Below are 19327 nucleotides of genomic sequence, written 5' to 3' on the forward strand. Positions count from 1 at the left end.
TGCGGTGCGGCGAGGGTGCGGCCTCGTCAAGGAGGCTCCTACCTCCATTCACGGCTGGAAGGGGCGCTTCTTTTTCGTTGACGCAGATCCCTCTTGGGGAATCAGGGCAACCTGGAAGACGCCGATGAAGTCCCCGATTGGCCTATCGAGGTTGTCGAGGGAGGAATCCGATGGCGTCGCCGTTTTGAAGGAGTTGGTTGCCGAGGGCCGGCCCCCCCCGGTGGCTCGCCTTATTTCCGAGGATACCTTGGTGAACGTCGGTCTGAGCTCGGTCCCCACTGACCGTGAGCCCGCCACCATTTCTTTTTTAACTCTTTTCTCCTCTTTCGTTTCGTTCTTTCCTTCAGTTTCTCAACCTCCGACCACCTCGTCCTTTTTGCAGAGATCGACGACGTCATGCGGTCGGACAAGGCAACGGCTGTTGGTAGGACGTCCCTACTGGAAGCAGTCCGGAGGAAGAAACGAGCTCCTCCGAGCGGGGCCCCACCGGCGAAGAAGTCCCGCCGGCAGGCGACTCCGACGCCGACAGACGGGTCCGGACCCACCGATCAGGGGGACGCCGCGGGCGCGGACCGGGAGTTGACGCTGTATCAGCCCTCCGATGCCGAGACTACCGTTTCTCCGGAGGCATCACCCGGGCGCGCCCGAGATGGACGGGTCGGACGTGATCGGTCCCCAGCCCAGCCTTCGACTCGGTCGGCTCCGGATGATACGAGGAAGGACGCGCCGAGGCCCCGGCCGAGCGGGACCCTGTCAATTTCAGGGGCGGTCCCCGCCCCGAGCATGGTCAGCATGACTCTTCCCCAAGCGATGGGTAAGGGTAAGGCTGCAGAACCACCGTCCAACTCCGGAGAGAAGTCGGGGTCGGCCTTCACTTTCGCCGGCGCCCGAAACCTCATCGAGACGGTACTGCTGGAGAAGGACCGCAGGCAGGTCCGGGAGATGAGGGTCCCTGACGTTGGGGCTGCCAGCTGCGTCTGTCTCATGTCGGTGAGTGTTATTTCGGTCGCTTTCATCATTTATAGGCTCTGTTGATCCCCGTCTGACGCCCTCGTTTTTCCTATCTCTTAGCTCGCCCAGTACATGATCCGCCTGGAGGAGTGCTACGAGGAACAGGCGAGGCTTCTGGCGAGGGCCGAGAGCCAACTGAAGGCAGTAGAGGAGGGAGGTCAGGCTGCGGCGGGGAGGACGACCAGGGACCTCGAGACAAGGCTCCAGGTGGCCGAAGAGCGCGCACTCGGCTTCGCCACCCTCGAGAAGCAACTGTTGGAGGCTCGGGAGCAACTCAAGGTTGCCTCGGGTCTCGAGGGCGAGATCAAGAAGGCGGAGGAGCGGGCCGAGAAGCAGTCCCGGAAGGCTGCCGACTACCGGGAGAGGTGGGAGAAGGCCCAGCGGTCAGCCGACAACGCCCGCAACCGGACCCGGTCTCTTGAAGCCAAGCTGGGCGAATTGGAGTCGGCCTTGGAGAAGTCCCGCGCGAGCGACCAGGAGCTTCATTCGCGCCTGGAAGAGGTTGAGGCTGCTCGCATCGCTGCCGAGGCGAAGCACAAGGAGGCCCAAGCTGATCTGCTGAGGGTCTCCTCCGAGGCAGATGACCGGATTGTGGCGAAGGTCTTGGAGGCAAAAGCTCAGATTATGGAGCGAGCAGAGGCGGCGCTGGCCGAGAAGAGTGCGGAGATCGGGCGTCAGGCGGTACAGGCTTATCGTCAGTCCGCCGAGTTCACCCGTGATATGTCGGGGGCGGTACAGGCCTATCGTCAGTCTGACGAGTTCGTCCGTGACATGTCGGACGCGGGGTCCGACTCCTTTGTCTTAGGCTTCGAGGAAGGCCTGGCAAGGGTGTCGGCAAAGTACCCCGAAATTGACCTGAGTGGGATCTCCCTTCTCGACTCCCCTCCGGCGCCATTGCCTGTTGATTCTCCAACCGTCTCCCTACCCCTTGCAGACGTGCCGGGCGTTCCCGACCCGGGGGTTCCTCCAAGCTGACCCTCTGTACTTTTCTTTGTGTGTTGGCGTTTTGCCAAGTTGTATGGGTCTCGGCCCTGAAACAATGAAAGTTAATGCAAATAGAGTTTCTTCATTTTACTTTCATCCTTCTTCTTTCTAACTCTTGGTAGCGTCTCGCTAACTCCCGACTCTTGAAATTCTTCTGGCGCTAGGCCAGGTATCTGAGGGTTAGGCCCCAGAAAATTCTTCCGGCACTAAGCCAGGCATCCGAGGGTTAGGCCTCAGGAAATTCTTCCGGCACTAAGCCAGGCATCCGAGGGTTAGGCCTCGGGAAATTCTTCCGGCGCTAAGCCAGGCATCCGAAGGTTAGGCCTCAGAAAATTCTTCCGGCACTAAGCCAGGCATCCGAGGGTTAGGCCTCAGGAAATTCTTCCGGCCCTAAGCCAGGCATCCGAGGGTTAGGCCTCAGGAAATTCTTCCGGCGCTAAGCCAGGCATCCGAGGGTTAGGCCTCAGGAAATTCTTCCGGCGCTAAGCCAGGCATCCGAGGGTTAGGCCTCAGGAAATTCTTCCGGCGCTAAGCCAGGCATCCGAGGGTTAGGCCTCAGGAAATTCTTCCGGCGCTAAGCCAGGCATCCGAGGGTTAGGCCTCAGGAAATTCTTCCGGCCCTAAGCCAGGCATCCGAGGGTTAGGCCTCAGGAAATTCTTCCGGCACTAAGCCAGGCATCCGAGGGTTAGGCCTCGGGAAATTCTTCCGGCGCTAAGCCAGGCATCCGAGGGTTAGGCCTCGGGAAATTCTTCCGGCGCTAAGCCAGGCATCCGAGGGTTAGGCCTCAGGAAATTCTTCCGGCGCTAAGCCAGGCATCCGAGGGTTAGGCCTCAGGAAATTCTTCCGGCACTAAGCCAGGCATCCGTGGGTTAGGCCTCAGGAAATTCCGCTCGTTGGTCGGCCAAGGCTGGCGCAAGCCGAGGCGACCGGTCGGGGCTTCAGGCTAGTCTGCTCCCGGGATGATCATCGGGTTAGCCTGGCATCCGAGGGCTAGGCCTCAGAAAATTCTTCCGGCACTAAGCCAGGCATCCGAGGGTTAGGCCTCAGGAAATTCTTCCGGCCCTAAGCCAGGCATCCGAGGGTTAGGCCTCAGGAAATTCTTCCGGCACTAAGCCAGGCATCCGAGGGTTAGGCCTCGGAAAATTCTTCCGGCGCTAAGCCAGGCATCCGAGGGTTAGGCCTCAGAAAATTCTTCCGGCGCTAAGCCAGGCATCCGAGGGTTAGGCCTCAGGAAATTCTTCCGGCGCTAAGCCAGGCATCCGAGGGTTAGGCCTCAGAAAATTCTTCCGGCGCTAAGCCAGGCATCCGAGGGTTAGGCCTCAGGAAATTCTTCCGGCACTAAGCCAGGCATCCGAGGGTTAGGCCTCAGAAAATTCCGCTCGTTGGTCGGCCAAGGCTGGCGCAAGCCGAGGCGACCGGTCGGGGCTTCAGGCTAGTCTGCTCCCGGGATGATCATCGGGTTAGCCTGGCATCCGAGGGCCGAGCCTCGGGAGATTCCGCTCGTTGGTCGGCCAAGGCTGGCGCAAGCCGAGGCGACAGGTCGGGGCTTCAGGCTAGTCTGCTCCCGGGATGATCATCGGGTTAGCCTGGCATCTGAGGGTCGAGCCTCGGAAAATTCCGCTCGTTGGTCGGCCAAGGCTGGCGCAAGCCGAGGCGACCGGTCGGGGCTTCAGGCTAGTCTGCTCCCGGGATGATCATCGGGTTAGCCTGGCATCTGAGGGTTGTCAGGCCTCAGGAAATTCCGCTCGTTGGTCGGCCAAGGCTGGCGCAAGCCGAGGCGACCGGTCGGGGCTTCAGGCTAGTCTGCTCCCGGGATGATCATCGGGTTAGCCTGACATCCGAGGGCCGAGCCTCGGAAAATTCCGCTCGTTGGTCGGCCAAGGCTGGCGCAAGCCGAGGCGACCGGTCGGGGCTTCAGGCTAGTCTGCTCCCGGGATGATCATCGGGTTAGCCTGGCATCCGAGGGCCGAGCCTCAGGAAATTCCGCTCGTTGGTCGGCCAAGGCTGGCGCAAGCCGAGGCGACCGGTCGGGGCTTCAGGCTAGTCTGCTCCCGGGATGATCATCGGGTTAGCCTGGCCTCCGAGGGCCGAGCCTCAGGAAATTCCGCTCGTTGGTCGGCCAAGGCTGGCGCAAGCCGAGACGACCGGTCGGGGCTTCAGGCTAGTCTGCTCCCGGGATGATCATCGGGTTAGCCTGGCATCCGAGGGCCGAGCCTCAGAAAATTCCGCTCGTTGGTCGGCCAAGGCTGGCGCAAGCCGAGGCGACCGGTCGGGGCTTCAGGCTAGTCTGCTCCCGGGATGATCATCGGGTTAGCCTGGCCTCCGAGGGCCGAGCCTCAGGAAATTCCGCTCGTTGGTCGGCCAAGGCTGGCGCAAGCCGAGGCGACCGGTCGGGGCTTCAGGCTAGTCTGCTCCCGGGATGATCATCGGGTTAGCCTGGCCTCCGAGGGCCGAGCCTCAGGAAATTCCGCTCGTTGGTCGGCCAAGGCTGGCGCAAGCCGAGGCGACCGGTCAGGGCTTCAGGCTAGTCTGCTCCCGGGATGATCATCGGGTTAGCCTGGCATCCGAGGGCCGAGCCTCAGGAAATTCCGCTCGCTGGTCGTGCGCCTGTCGCTTGCCGCTCGACGGGATTTCTCCGTGGCCAGCTGCGATCGTCTTTCTCCTCCTCTCCAAGCGTCGCCTGGGGAACACCAGATGGGCATTAAATGCTAATTAAGGGGTTACCTGGGAAATCGGATCGCCAGCTGCTGCTTGCGAGGAGTGTCAGTTAAGCGGCCGCGATACGCGCGTTCTTCGAGGCGGATGCGGCCTGAGCGCGAGCGGAGATACGTGGACCTAGGGGTACAGGCCACCCGGAGTGTCCTGCACAAAGAATGCGATTAAGGAGAATGACGCTTAGGAAATCACGGGAAGATACGCCTCGAGAGCCGGATCTGCTCCGGATTCAATGCGCCCGCATTTATTGGAGCCACCCGCATCGGAACGACCGGGGGGCCGCAGTTTGGCTATAAATATAGGTGCAGGTGCGATGGAGCCTGCCAAGCCGGAGCTGTTCAGGTTGCCATGGATCGTGGGCCTCCTCTCCGGCGCATGGTTGAGAGACTCCTACCGAAGGAACGGGAGGCGCGCCCTTCGCGACTTCCGCCAACTAGCCGTTTCATCTGGGATCAACAAGGAGGTTCTCCCCGGCGGAACTCCGCTCTAGGCGTTTCATCCGGGATCACGTCTCCCCTCCTTGAAGTTCGGCCTCCCGATTGAGCTCCGCACCAGGCGCTTGATCCGGGACCGCGCCTCCATATGCTCTTCCCCCTTGTATTCCTTCTCTCCCCTAACACTGGGGAGGACCGGAATATCCCTTGGAGGTGGCGTTCCCCTGGAGGCAGCGGGAGCTTCGTCTGCGGCGGCTCCTCGTCTTTTTCGTGAGGCGTGGATGGCGCCTCTGGGTAGGAGCAGTGTGGACTTCTCCTTCGTCCACTTCTTCTTCATCCGCGCCGGCTCTTCGTCTTCTTCGTGAGACGCCGATGGCGCCTCCGGTTGGAAGCACCCACTTCCGGCGGGATTGCAGCCGCTTTGGATGGAGGTTTCGGGATCCCAAATCTTCAGCTCCTCGGAGTCTCCGCCTCTTCTTTACTTTCTTTACACCCTAATTCCCCTCTGGGAGTTCCTTGTAATCACACGAGCACGCCATTGTAACCAGAAATTATTTAAATGAAAAGCGTTATACATTTTTGAACTGTCTTTCTGGCATTGTCGTTCTACTGGTAATACATCCGCAGGTTAGCGGAATTCCAGCTCCTTAAAATTTCTCGACCATCTAGGGCCTTCAACTGGTAGGAACCAGGTCGGTTTACCCAGCGAACCCTATACGGGCCTTCCCAATTTGGCGCTAGCTTCCCACCTTCCGCAGGTTGAGATGCTTTAGCTCGCCTTAGCACCAGATCTCCAACTCTGAAAAGCTTCGGTCGGATCTTGGAGTTGTAATATCGGGCCACCCTCCGCTGATACATCGCCATCCGAACCTGTGCCATTTCCCTCGCTTCTTCCAAGAGATCCAGGTTCCCTCGGAGTTGCTCCAAATTGGCCTCGGGTCGGTGCGCGGCCACCCGAGGTGAGGGGAGTCCAAGCTCCACGGGGACAACGGCTTCCGTGCCATAGGTTAGGCCGAAAGGCGTCTCCCCGGTAGGGGTCCGATGCGTGGTCCGATACGCCCAAAGGACATTCTCGAGTTCTTCGACCCAAGCTTGCCCCGTCCGACCGATTCGCGCTTTGATTCCTTGGAGGATTGTCCGATTTGTGACCTCGGCCTCGCCGTTGGTTTGGGGATGCGACACAGATGTGAACCGATGCTCGATCCCGAACTCCTCACAGAAGTCACGAAAATGCTTGTTGTCGAACTGTCGGCCATTATCCGAGATGAGGACCCGACGTACCCCAAATCGGACAATGATGTTCTTCTTCACGAACTTCCGGACTTGCGCCTCCGTGATAGTGGCCAGCGGCTCTGCCTCCACCCACTTGGTGAAGTAGTCGATTGCAACAATCAAAAATTTCCGCTGAGCTGAAGCGACTGGGAATGGTCCGAGGATATCCATTCCCCACTGGGCGAAGGGCCAGGGTGCAGTGATTGGTGCCAAGGGGACAGAAGGGACTCTCTGGACGTTGGCGTGGCGCTGGCAGGCGTCGCATTTCCGCACATGATCCTTTGAGTCCTCCAACAAGGTAGGCCAATAATAGCCTTGCCTCATGATCTTGTGCGCCAAGGACCTAGCCCCCAAGTGTGATCCGCAAACGCCTTCGTGGACTTCGCCGAGGACGTAGGCCGCTTCCGAGGGGCGGAGGCACTTCAAGAGGGGGGCGGTGAACGAGGTCCGATACAGCCTCCCTTCATAGAGTACGTAGTGGGCGGACTTCATAACAAGTCGCCGAGCTTGATCTTCGTCTTCAGGGAGGATCCCTTCGGCGAGGTAGGCGACAAGCGGGTCCATCCAAGACGGCTCCGGATCAATCGCCATCACCGCTCCAGCCTCGCCGATGCTCGGGGCATCCAGGGTCTCTAGGTAGATCGCCCTCGACAAGTTGTGCGCGTCTGCGCCCACTAAGCGGGACAACCTGTCGGCCCTGGCATTTTCACTTCTTGGGACCTGCTGGATGTCGACACTGCCGAGGTCAGGAATGAGTGCTTGCACCTTCCGGACGTAATTCTGCATGGTCGGGTTCCGGGCTTCGAACTCCCCACGGACCTGCCCGACCACCAGCTGGGAGTCGGTGAAGACCTTCAGGCGCCGGATGCCGAGCTCCTTGGTGAGTTTGAGTCCCGTGACTAGGGCCTCGTACTCCGCCTCGTTGTTGGTCACTGGAAATCCGAACCTCAAGGCATACTCGGCTATCACTCCATCAGGGCTGGTGAGGACCAGCCCGGCCCCTCCACCTTCGGGGTTCGACGACCCATCGATGTGAAGCGTCCAAATCGGGAGGTCGAGGCTGGGTATTTCCGGCAACCTAGGTTCCGCCTCCTGCACCGTGCACTCAGCGAGGAAGTCCGCGAGCGCCTGGGCCTTGATGGCGGGTCGGGGCTGGTAGCGGATGTCGAACTCACCAAGTTCTACTGCCCACTTCACCAGCCGTCCCGCATTCTCAGGATTGCTGAGGATCTGCCGCAGCGGTTGATCGGTCAAGAGGGTGACAGAATGGGCCTGGAAATAGGGGCGAAGCCTCCTGGTCGCGGTCAGCAGCGCGAAGGCGATCTTTTCAGCCTTCGTATACCGCGTCTCGGCATCCCGTAGGACCCGGCTGATGTAGTACACAGGCTTCTGGAGCTTTGCCTCTTCCCGAACCAGTACCGCACTGACTGCGGTTGGGGAGACCGCCAGATAGAGGTAGAGCATCTCCCCTTCTTGCGGCTTGGACAGCAGGGGAGGAGACGCCAAGTATTCCTTGAGCTGGTCGAATGCTGCTTGACATTCGGCCGTCCAGAGGAAGTCTTTCGGGCGTTTCAACACCTTGAAGAAAGGTTGGCAGCGTTCGGCCGATTTTGCCACAAATCGTCCGAGCGCGGCGACCCTCCCAGCGAGCTCCTGAACCTCCTTCACTTTGGTCGGAGGGGACATATCTTGGATGGCCTTGATTTTGTCCGAGTTGGCTTCGATCCCCTGCTGGTTGACAATGAAACCGAGGAACCTCCCGGCCGAAGCGCCAAAGGCGCACTTCGCTGGGTTCAGCTTCATGCGAAACTTCCGCAGGGTGGCGAAAGTCTCCTCCAGATCCGCGATGTGCTGGTCTGCATGGCGGCTCTTCACCAGCATATCGTCCACGTACACCTCCATGTTCCGGCCGATTTGCTCTTTGAAGATTTTGTTGACGAGGCGCTGGTAAGTGGCGCCAGCATTCTTCAAACCGAAGGGCATTACCTTGTAACAGTACAGCCCCCGGTCTATTATAAAGGCAGTTTTCTCCTCGTCCTGTGGAGCCATCATTATCTGGTTGTAGCCGGAGAAGGCGTCCATGAAAGACAGCAGCTGATATCCGGAAGTCGCGTCGACCAGTTGGTCTATCCGCAGAAGCGGAAAGCTATCCTTGGGGCATGCCTTGTTCAGGTCGGTGTAGTCGACGCACATCCTCCACTTTCCGCTCGCCTTCCGGACAAGTACGACATTTGCCAGCCATTCGGGGTAGCTGACCTCCCTTATGAATCCTGCCTCCAAGAGCTTGTCTACCTCCTGGTCGACCACTCGGATCCGATCCGGGGCACAGTGTCTCTTCTTCTGCTTTACTGGTCGGTGGGTTGGGTCGACGTTGAGGGCATGAGAAATGACCTCCGGGTCGATCCCAGGTACATCGGCCGCCGACCAGGCAAATACATCGGCGTTGGCTCGGAGGAATTCCACCAACCGAGCCCGAGCTCCCGGGTCGAGATTGGTGCCGACCCGGACCGTCCGGTCCGGGCGACCTTCCTCGAGGGGAACTTCGATCACACCTTCGGCCGGCTCCCCGTGCCGCAAGGCCACCTCGTCTCTGGCGTCGAGGGACTCGACGCTTAAGGCTTCTACGGGCTTCTTCCCTTTGAGAGTTGCTAGGAAACATTGCCTCGCGGTCGGTTGGTCACCTCGGACCTCTCCAATCCCGGCCGCCGTGGGGAACCGCATGAGCAAGTGGTACGTAGAGACCACCGCGCGAAGGGCGTTCAGTCCGGGTCGTCCGAGGATAGCGTTGTAGGCCGAGGGGACGCGGACGACCAAGAACCCGAGCAGCACCGTGGCTTCTGCGGGTGCAACGCCCGCAGTCACAGGCAGCTCAACGACACCTTCGGCCGAGATAGCGTCACCAGTGAATCCTATGAGGGGGGTGGATGTTTTGTGCAACAATTGTCTGGACAAGCTCATCTTTTGGAAGGCCTCGTAAAATAAAATATCAGCTGAGCTTCCACTATCCACAAGAACACGCCTTACATCATAGTTTGCCATAGTGAGGGAGATCACCATGGCGTCATCGTGGGGAGTCTGAACCCCCTTTACATCTTCATCACAAAAAGTGATTATATTACCGACCCTCTGCCTCTTTGCGACGGCTGCCCCTGACGCTTCAGTCGAGCCCCCTGCGTTCCTCTTGGACCGGGGGCAGCCCCTAGTGATAGTGTGGATCACGCCCGCGACGGGTCGATTCTGCTCCCGAGGCTCCTGAGGGGCCGGGTCGGCCGGACGCGGGTCTGCGGGGGGACGTCGGTCGTTCACATATCGACTGAGACGCCCTCGGCGGATGAGAGCCTCGATCTCGTCCCGAAGCTGGAAGCAGTCTTCGGTGTCGTGGCCGTGGTCCCGGTGGTACTCACAGTACACCCGAGAGGGCCTCCTCCCAGGAATCTTCTTCATCTGTCTCGGGACCGGGAGGTCTTCCCGCCCCTTGATTTCCATGAGGATCTGGGCCCGGGGAGTCAGGAGTGGAGTGTACCGGTTGAAACGTCGGGGCGGAGAACGAGGGCGTAGGGCGCCGTGGTTCCTCGCCGGCGACGGACTTCTGCGCCGACGTTGAGGCGTCGGGCTCCTCCTCTGGCGTGCCTCTTTTCGCCTTTTCTTCCCGAGCTTTGGAGGGATCTCGGCGGCCTCCTTGCTCCGGTGGGCGGCCGCCTCCTCGGCGTCCGCATACTGGTTCGCCCGGGACAACAGCTCCGGGAAGCTCCGCGGCAGGCGTTTGTCCAGGGAGAAGGTGAGTCTGCCCTTTCGGAAGCCACGCTTCAGGGCTGAAAGAGCCACCTCCTGGCTCAGGTTCCGGACTTCCAGCGTAGCCTTGTTGAAGCGGATAAGATAATCCTGCAAGCTTTCTTCCTCGTTTTGCCGGACATCAAAGAGGGAGTCGGAGACCAGTCGCCGCCGGCTACTGACGGCGAAATGGGTGATGAAGAGGCGAGTAAACTGGTCGAAGGACTGGATTGAGTTAGCCTCCAAACCAGCGAACCACGCCCTTGCCGGGCCACGGAGGGTCGCCGGAAAGGCCTTGCAGAGGAGAGGATCTGATGCTCCGTGGAGGAGCATAAGGGTCCTGAAACTCTCGACGTGATCCCGCGGGTCCGCCGCCCCGTCATAGGGCTCGATCGCCGGCATTTTAAACCCCGACGGATTCGGGGTCCGCAGGATCCTCGAGGCAAGCGCCGGCTGGGAGGAGATCTCCAAGTCGGCGAAGGGATCTTTGGAGTGGCCCTTCAGGACCTGAAGTTGTCGGTGGAGATCGTCCACCCGCCGGTCCAGGGAGCGCGACCGATGGGTGGGAGACAAGGAGCACCGAGAGGGGGACCGACTGGAGCGCGGGTTCCTTGAGGACTCGGGGGTCTGGGAACGCGCCCGGGCCCGCCTCTCGTACCCCGCGCAGCTCCGATGGGAAGGTCCCGGCAGAATGGACCGTGCTCGAGAATCTTCCTCGCGCCGGCGCTCCTCCCCATGTGAGAGGAAGGAGCGCGGGTTGAGGAGGACAGGTGAGCGCTCAGGGAGCAGCGGCTCCTGGGCCCGCTGCGGCGCCCGAGACATCACACCCTACAGGTTCTGCACTGCCTCCGCGAGGGTGCGAACCTGCTGGGCTAACTGGTCGAACTGAGCGGCTTCGACCATCTGAATGGGGGGTAGAACGGTGGAGTATTGCTGAGAATGTGTTGGAGACGCAGCGGCCTCCCGGCCGGAGGCGCGAGAGGCCCCGCGACCGGAGGCATTGGAAGCTCCACGACCACCTCGCCGTGCCATTACGATCGCTCTGAGATTCGGCCCTCCTTCTAGCGCCAACTGTTGCTGGTGGTCCAAACCGAGAACGATTGGCACAGCGGTGTGAACGGGGTTCCGTTTGAATTGCCTTGGTTGGTGTTGATTGCGCTCCACCTTCCACCGGAAAACCTGCAAGCAAGTCTCACACCACCACTGGGGTAGTGGGGGCCCTTCGACGATCAAGTCAGAGGAGATTGGAGGAGAAGGAGAGATAATAGTAGCAAGTAGGAGAATGCTCTGGAAGTTCTTGCTTACCTCCCCCCTTCTCCCCCCCAGCCGCATATATACCAGGCTGGGGGGTCCTTCTGGGGGGTTGGTCATCGTGTGGCACGATGGAGTTGCCACTGACATGGCCGTTACAGGGCGTCGTGGGGCAGCGCTGGGTACGGCCATGACAGGGCGTAGTGGAGCTCCGCTTTGTACGGCTGTTACAGGAGATCGTGGAGCAGCGCCGGATACGACCGTTGCAGGGAGTAGTGGAGCAGAGGGTCGCGGCGTGCTTCAGAGGAAACAGCCTGTCGCTGTCGAGAAATTGCCGACTCGGGGTCGGATTGCTGGATCAAGGGGCAGCCGACTCGGGGTCGGGCTGCGAAGCCGAAGATATCCGACTCGGGGTCGGGTTACTGAATCAAGGGGCAGCCGACTCGGGGTCGGGCTGCGAAGCCGAAGATATCCGACTCAGGATCGGGTTACTGGATCAAGGGGCAGCCGACTCGGGGTCGGGCTGCGAAGCCGAAGATATCCGACTCGGGATCGGGTTACTGGATCAAGGGGCAGCTGTAGTCTTCTTGGGCGCGCGTGCCGGTCACGTGGGGCATGGTGGCTGAGTTCCCCCGTAACACTTATCATTGCCCTTTTAGGTTTGAGAGGTTATGGTTGTGTTACCCCAGGTCTTGGGGTGTTGTGAGTGAGGTTTGGAACATGCCGGTCCGGGGGGATGCTATGTATCGGATTTCTCGCAGACTTGAGTTGGCTAGAAGACACCTTCGGCGGTGGAACAGGATGGAGGTAGGGAACATATTCCGAAGAATTGAGGAGTTAGAGGAGGCCATTGCAAATCTACAAATTCGAGAGGCCTCGGGGGGAGGACTATCACAGGCGGAGTTGTCAGAATTGAGATCCTTCCTATCTATGCATGATGCTCTCCTTGGTCAACAGGAGATCTTCTGGAGGCAGAGATCAAGAGTACAGTGGATCCAAGATGGGGACAGGAACACCAAATTTTTTCATCAGTCTACATTGATCAGGAGACAGCGGAATAGGATCAGAACTATCAGGGACGAGGATGGACATTCCACAGAGGACCCGAATATGATATGCAGGGTGCTTGAGCAGTTCTTCAGAAATAGGTGGACAGAGCGGACAGGGAGTGGCATGCATACTGAGCTCCCCCCATGTTCTGAGAGGGTTTCTGATGTGGACTCTTTAGCACTGATAAGGCCGGTATCGGGGCAGGAGATTCAGGAGGCATTGTGGTCCCTAGAGGGGGACAAAGCACCCGGGCCGGATGGCTTCCCACCTGTGTTCTTTCGGAGGTATTGGTCGATTGTAGGACTTGATGTTATTGAGGCCATTCAGCAGTTTTTCAGTACGGCGGTGATGAGTCCGGAGTGGCAGAGGACCTTTATCGCATTGATTCCCAAGCGCCAGAATGCTACTGAGCCTGGACACTTTCGGCCTATCAGTCTATGTTCTACCTTATATAAGATTACGGCAAAGATCTTGGCAATGAGACTGAGAGGGATTTTACCCAGTATTATTTGTCCTGAGCAGGGTGCTTTCATAGGAGGGAGGAACATTTCAGATAATGTTCTAATTGCCCAAGAGTTCATGTTTGATCTGGTGAAGGCTCCGATGCGGCGCTGTCTTATGGGGATCAAGCTTGATATGGAGAGGGCATATGATAGGATGTGCTGGGAGTTTCTGCGACATTCTTTACAGAGTTTTGGCTTCCATGAGGTGTGGATTAGGTGGGTCATGGGCTGTGTGATGGGGACCTCTTTCTCCATTCTGGTTAATGGCACACCATCTCCTTTCTTTCAGACATCTGTTGGACTCCGCCAGGGGTGTCCGTTGTCCCCCTTGCTCTTCATTATCTGTGCAGATGCACTATCCAGAGCTCTTCGAGCTGCAGTGGGTACACAGACTCTGGAGGTTTACAGGCCAGTGCAGGGGGCTACGCCGATTTCCCACCTACTCTTTGCTGATGATTGCTTGCTGTTGGCTAGGGCGACAAGGCAGAATGCTCATGTGATTCGGAGGGTCCTCTTAGCCTACTGCTCGGCTTCTGGTCAACGGATCAACTTGGACAAATCTTCTATTCTTTTCAGTCCGAAGACCATGGCTCAGGTAAAGGCCGGAATCATGGAGACCCTGGGAGTGGGCGAACAGGTGGGCACCTTGACATATCTGGGGGTGCCGATTCTTGGGCGGCGTATGCGTAGTGGAGATACCATCTCTCTTGAGCATAGTATCAGACATAGACTGGAGGGGTGGCAGATGCATTCACTATCCATGATGGGCAGAGTCACATTGGCACGGTCAGTTCTTAGTGCCATCCCGGTATATCTTATCTCCCACACTGTCCCTCCCGTAGCTTCGCTGAGATCAGTTGAGCGGCTTATCAGGGACTTTATATGGGGGAGGCGTGGTGATAGAGGCAGAGTACATCTAGTTGCTTGGGAGGTGGTCTGTCAGCCGGTCAGTTGTGGTGGCTTGGGGGTGCCGTCACTGGTTTCGCGACGGGAGGCCTCGGTGATGCGGTTGGCAGCTAGTCTCATGCTGGAGCCTGATAGTTTATGGTCCTCACTGATGAGGGCTAAGTACGGGGCTTTGACGGTTGGTATTAGGGCGGGGCGGCTCCAGTCCCCTATTTGGAGGGAGATCAGTGCCAGGGCTTTCTCAGTGCTCCCGGCCATCCGGTGGGCCATTGGGGATGGTATGTCAGTGGATGTTCTTGAGGATAGCTGGGTGACTGAGCTACCGATCAGCAGGCTACCGGCATTGGTGGATACGAGCAGGTTGTTGGGACGTCGTGTTGGTGACCTACTAGTACCGGGGGAGGGGAGCTGGGATGAGGTTTTCATTCGGGAGACCTTTGGGGAGCAGCTGGTGGAGCGGATTCTGGCATTACCGATTCCGTCCCGGGCAGAGCCGGACAGACTGATCTGGTTACCGACAGGCCGATCACGTGTACGTGCCAGGGATATTCATGCGTGGACTAGGAGGGAGCCGGAGAGACGGATTGAGGGCGGATGGATTTGGAGGATGAGGGTGCACCCCCGGGTGGCGCTTTTTCTTTGGAAGGTAGCCTGGGGATGCCTTCCGACCAGGAGCGTGTTGGCCCGGCGGGGGATGAGGATGGGCTCACTCTGCGAGGTATGTCTGGATGCCGAGGAGACGGTTGGCCATGTCCTTCTTCGATGCCCTACAGCTGTGCAGTGTTGGAGAGAGGCCTCGGCGCTACTGCCGCCTATCTGGGAGACGGTGGAGGACATGCTCCGGTTCCTGAGTCAGTCTATTCGGAGGCCGAGTGATGCTGAGACTGGCTCCCTTGTGGCGTATCTGGCCTACCACATATGGCTAGCCAGGAATGACTGTCTATTCGAGGGTGGGCGGTCGACCCCACGGGTTGTGATGGAGAGAGCCTTGAGACAGGCAGCAGAGATATCTATGATGACCGCGGCGGCTCCACCTGGGAGGACTAGGGACACCTGGGGTACCTGCACTGCTGTTTCAGCGTCCAGGTTCAGTTTCTTTTCTTGGGTACCCCCACCCCCTGGTTATCTTAAGGTGAACTTTGACGGTGGTATGGCGGAGGATGGTGCCTCTGGGGGTGTGGGCTTCGTTATCAGGGACCACCGGGCCACTTTTATTGCTGCTGGGGGTCGGAGTACCTTTGGAGTTTCGGCGGTGGGAGCAGAGCTGCAGGCTGCTTGGGAGGGTGTTTGGTTTGCGAGACGAGTCCTGGGGGCCGAGAGACTTGTTCTCGAGGGTGACTGCTCTACGGTGATTGACCGGTTGCGTGGTGTGGATATATATGGTGATGGTCACCCTCTTATACGGGACACTAGGAGTTTGGTGCAGGAGCTGATCTCCTGTCAGGTTGCCCATGCTTACCGAGAGGCGAACAGTGCAGCAGATTGGGTCGCCTCTTATGTTGCCCGGCACACTGGGGAGGTCTTTTGGTCTAGTTTAGATGGTGTTCCACACGCGTTATTTTGTTTGCTTTTCTTTGATATGTCTGGTTGTACTCACGTTAGAGGTATATGAATGAAATACCGCTTTGATCAAAAAAAAAAAAAAAAAAAAAAAGGATGGCAATAAGAATGGCGAGCCATTTCAGGATTCTACTGTTAGTTTAGAAGAGGGAGCAGTTTAAAGAGTGAGCTGAAATCCGGAAATGAGCTGGATCCGTCTCGAACTCAAACTTTTTTGGTTGGGACCGGATCATACATGAATATAACCCGATCCGAAAGACTCGTTAAATCAAAAATTGTAGTAATCGATCCGATCTTCTATTGCATTGGGTCTGCGTCTAATATTAGGATCCGAACAAAAAACTGAGTTAGGTTGGGGTCGCTTATGACCTGGTCCATTTCAATTTATTTACGTTCTTAAGAAGTACCAGGCTAGGCCTATCAGGCCCGCAATAGGAATCGGACAAGCAGAACCGTCTAAATCATTACCAACTGAAGGCCTAAAAAGACACTCCCTTCATGCTTGGGTTGGGTGATAACACAAGCACTCAGGCCATGCTATGACCCATATTTAAAAATAGCTGGCCGTTTACCAAAAAAACAAAAAGAAAGAAGAAAAAAAAAAGCTGGCCAGTGGCCACCCCTGCCTCTCTCATCCACCCCTCAGCAGAAGCGCCTTGAAACGGATATTTTTGACCCTCCTACTGGTGCTTGCCCGCGCCAGATAAACCAGCAGGGTGCGGATACCAAAATATCCCAAAAGTTGCACATCTTTGCGCGACCACCTTGTCTCCCTCCCCCCCATGTTCATCCACAGAGAATGAAGAAACTTACCCAGCAACTCCACAAAGCGACAACGGAGGAATAGGTGCTCAAGTGTTTCCCACTACGAGAAAACACTCACAGCATACCCCAGCAACGAGATAGAGCTATCCACAAGCACAACGACAAACTTCAATCGAGACAAAGTGCATTCATCAAGTTAAAATAGAAAAGGACAACCTACTTGTATATCTTGACTGAAGCAATATCTCATTGATTCAAGACAAATCACCAAGGAGGGGAAATAATGTCCTGTGGGCGCTCGAACTGTTTATTGATGTTAACAATTGTAAAGCAATGCTTGGAAAGTGCGCATCTTAGAAAGATCGCCGACGATATGGTCGGCTGCAACGAGTCTTTTCTCAACATAGCTTGTTACTGGTTCTAGAATGGAGCTTTTGAGGTGCAATAAAGGGATTTGATGGTAAACTTTTGACAGAACTGTAGGGTTGTGACAATCATCAGGAGAATAATGAACCGTGCACCATATATCATAGTGTGCGAAAGTAATTGTGACAGAAATTATATTCTACACCCAGTATACTCAATGATACACCGGACCAATAATATGCTGCCATATAGACATTTTATCTATCTCGGTATACAAATGATCCGGTGAGTCGACCATGTTGTTACATCGCAAAGTCGACAGTTGGTGAAGAATCTTTCAATCAGATCTCATAGTAGATCTGGAGAATTCCCGTTGGGCTTCATTGTCAGCTGCCGGATCCTTTGCTAGGGCTCCACAACTTCATGCCGATGGTGTCATACGACAGGAAGCAGATCACCATTGTCATGTGAAGAAAAGGCACTAATTTCCGCCACATCGAGATCTTTGATCTCAAATCGGAGCACTTTTACTCTATAATGAAGCTTCCGAATCTTAATATCCACCATTATAATCCCTTCATCTTGGTTACCACCGCTTTTGAGGAGAATCAGCCCCAGGGATTCCATCTCTCCCCTGAAACCCTTTGTCAAGTTAGTGCGGCCCGCCGAAACCATCGGAAGAGTCATCGATGATGAGGGAGAGCTCGAGCATGGACTTGATGTGGTAGTCACGGGCCATGATGAGGAAGGGGGCAGTAAGGGCTGCGAGGTCGAAGATGATGGTGAGGCAATGCTGGTTGATATTGATGCAGTGATGCCAATGGCGCCAGATCTTGGTGGGCCTGAACATTCACCCACTGCAAACTATGTTGCTAAAGGCTCGCTGGCCAACATGATGGGGGCCGCCACTGAGACGGCATGGCAGGTGCCCCAGGCCTCGACGAACGTCTATTGGCCGACACGTTTGGAGATGACGTAGGGTTGTCGACGGTTTTTGGAGAGGTTCGTATAAATGAAGTGGATGATGTCATTTCGATCAAGGCCTTGAGGATGTCGGGGAAGGGGATGGAGTTGGATCAGTCGATGGTCATGTCGTCTTCAAGAAGCTGGATGGTGACGAGAGGGTGTAGAACGGCTACGACGAAGGCCATGGCAGCAGGGGAGGAAGAAGGGAGGGGGAGTTGAGGCTGGACAGCTAGAGGTTAGGGTTTTGGAATGAGAGAGTCCACGAGGTGGAAATAAATTGGCTTAATGTACTATTGAGCTGGTACATCAGGCATAGGATATTGATTGCTCTCGAAAGAAGAGAGGCCACCCTGATTTTTTTTGAGAATAGGCACCAATGCTAAATGTTTTGGTGGTCCCCTGTTTTTTTGCTGAATATTAAAATAATGGAACTGCACCATATTGGTACATGAACAAAAATAAAAATCATAGAATGTGGACTATATGAACTCCAAGGGCATACCCTTGTCACCACCTTCAGCTTTCTTGAGTAAATTTGGTAGACATCATTACTTGACTGTTAATAATCAATAAGAGCTTTATTTTCTTTTGTGAGAATGTTTTGCATTAGTCTGGGATCCATCGGTGCGACTTGTATAACTGGTATATCCTAAGATATGCCAAACTTATGATTTTATAAGACTATCTTAATTATTTTTTTGTCTAAGCTTTACAAAAAAAATATTTTTTAATTATTAAAATTAATATTCATGTCTAAGTCTATTCTTGATATGGTTTCTATAGCAACTGTTATTTCATTATTTTGGTTCTTATATGCTTTTCCAAACATATCTATCCACACATATTGTGCTTGTTAACATTTCTCCAACCTTCGGTTTTGGTGTTACCAATCTAGATATACCAACTCAGTTCACCTTGATAATAGTTACCTACCTAGATAGAATATTTATTATTCAAAATCAATGTAATTTAGGATTAAACAATTTTTCGGTTTGATGATCTCCAACAACATTAAAAAGACAATGGTTTAATTTTTATAGAAATTGATTTTCTAGCTTAACTTATCTTCTCTTGGTTTTAAATGGAATCTACTTAAGAGGCTCATTTTACATAGAAAATGTACCTACGACAACTCTTTTGCCAACCTTCTCCTTATTGAGGTGTCAAACATTAACCACTTAAATCACCAAAAGACATAAGGATTCTCTCATAATATTGATATCCTATGAGACTTTATATTAACTCTTAAGACCGTTGTACATTGTTGACCTTTTTCTTAATAATTCAAACTTTTGGAATCAAGTTCCTTGTTGATATAGTTCCATAATTGAAGGTTATGGTTTCAAATCCTGTTAATGAGACCAATTATTTTTATATCACCTATTTGTTATTTGGATCTTTTTGTTGTGACTTGCTCTCTTTAATTATATAAGAAGAACAATGGTCAGGCATATGTTTATGCTATCAAATTGATTTTAACGTTTCTTATAACTTTTCCTATTGATTGATTACAGAATTGAAGCTAACTTCCATAAATCATACCATCTCAATTTTGATGAAGGAATGGCTCAATCCAACACCCAGCCTTATTGCAACCACTAAGACATTATATCTATTGCCCGACCTCCAGCTATGGCCCTTGAGTCATACTTCTAAATTTAGAGGCCAACGCATGTGTAGCTTTCCCTTTTTTTGTACAGGTCTTGATTTTAGGAGCACATGTCGCATTTGTTTCCTCCTGTAATATTACTCAACCTCTAGTATTGGCCTTT

General features: G+C 55.3%; 1 protein-coding gene across 1 annotated transcript; it reads left to right on the forward strand.

Moving 5' to 3' along the window:
* The first annotated feature begins 12159 nt into the window (after positions 1–12159).
* LOC149752815 (uncharacterized) lies at positions 12160–17568 on the forward strand. Its single transcript, XM_089925447.1, has 2 exons — positions 12160–15417; positions 17242–17568. Exons 1-2 carry the CDS (start codon positions 12160–12162, stop codon positions 17566–17568), a joined length of 3585 nt encoding a protein of 1194 aa, XP_089781573.1.
* Positions 17569–19327: the final 1759 nt, after the last annotated feature.

Source organism: Phoenix dactylifera, chromosome 9 (genome assembly GCF_051530095.1).
Source record: "Phoenix dactylifera cultivar Ajwa chromosome 9, Ajwa_hap1_PhDact_Kaust_v1.1, whole genome shotgun sequence".
Taxonomy (NCBI): domain Eukaryota; kingdom Viridiplantae; phylum Streptophyta; class Magnoliopsida; order Arecales; family Arecaceae; genus Phoenix; species Phoenix dactylifera.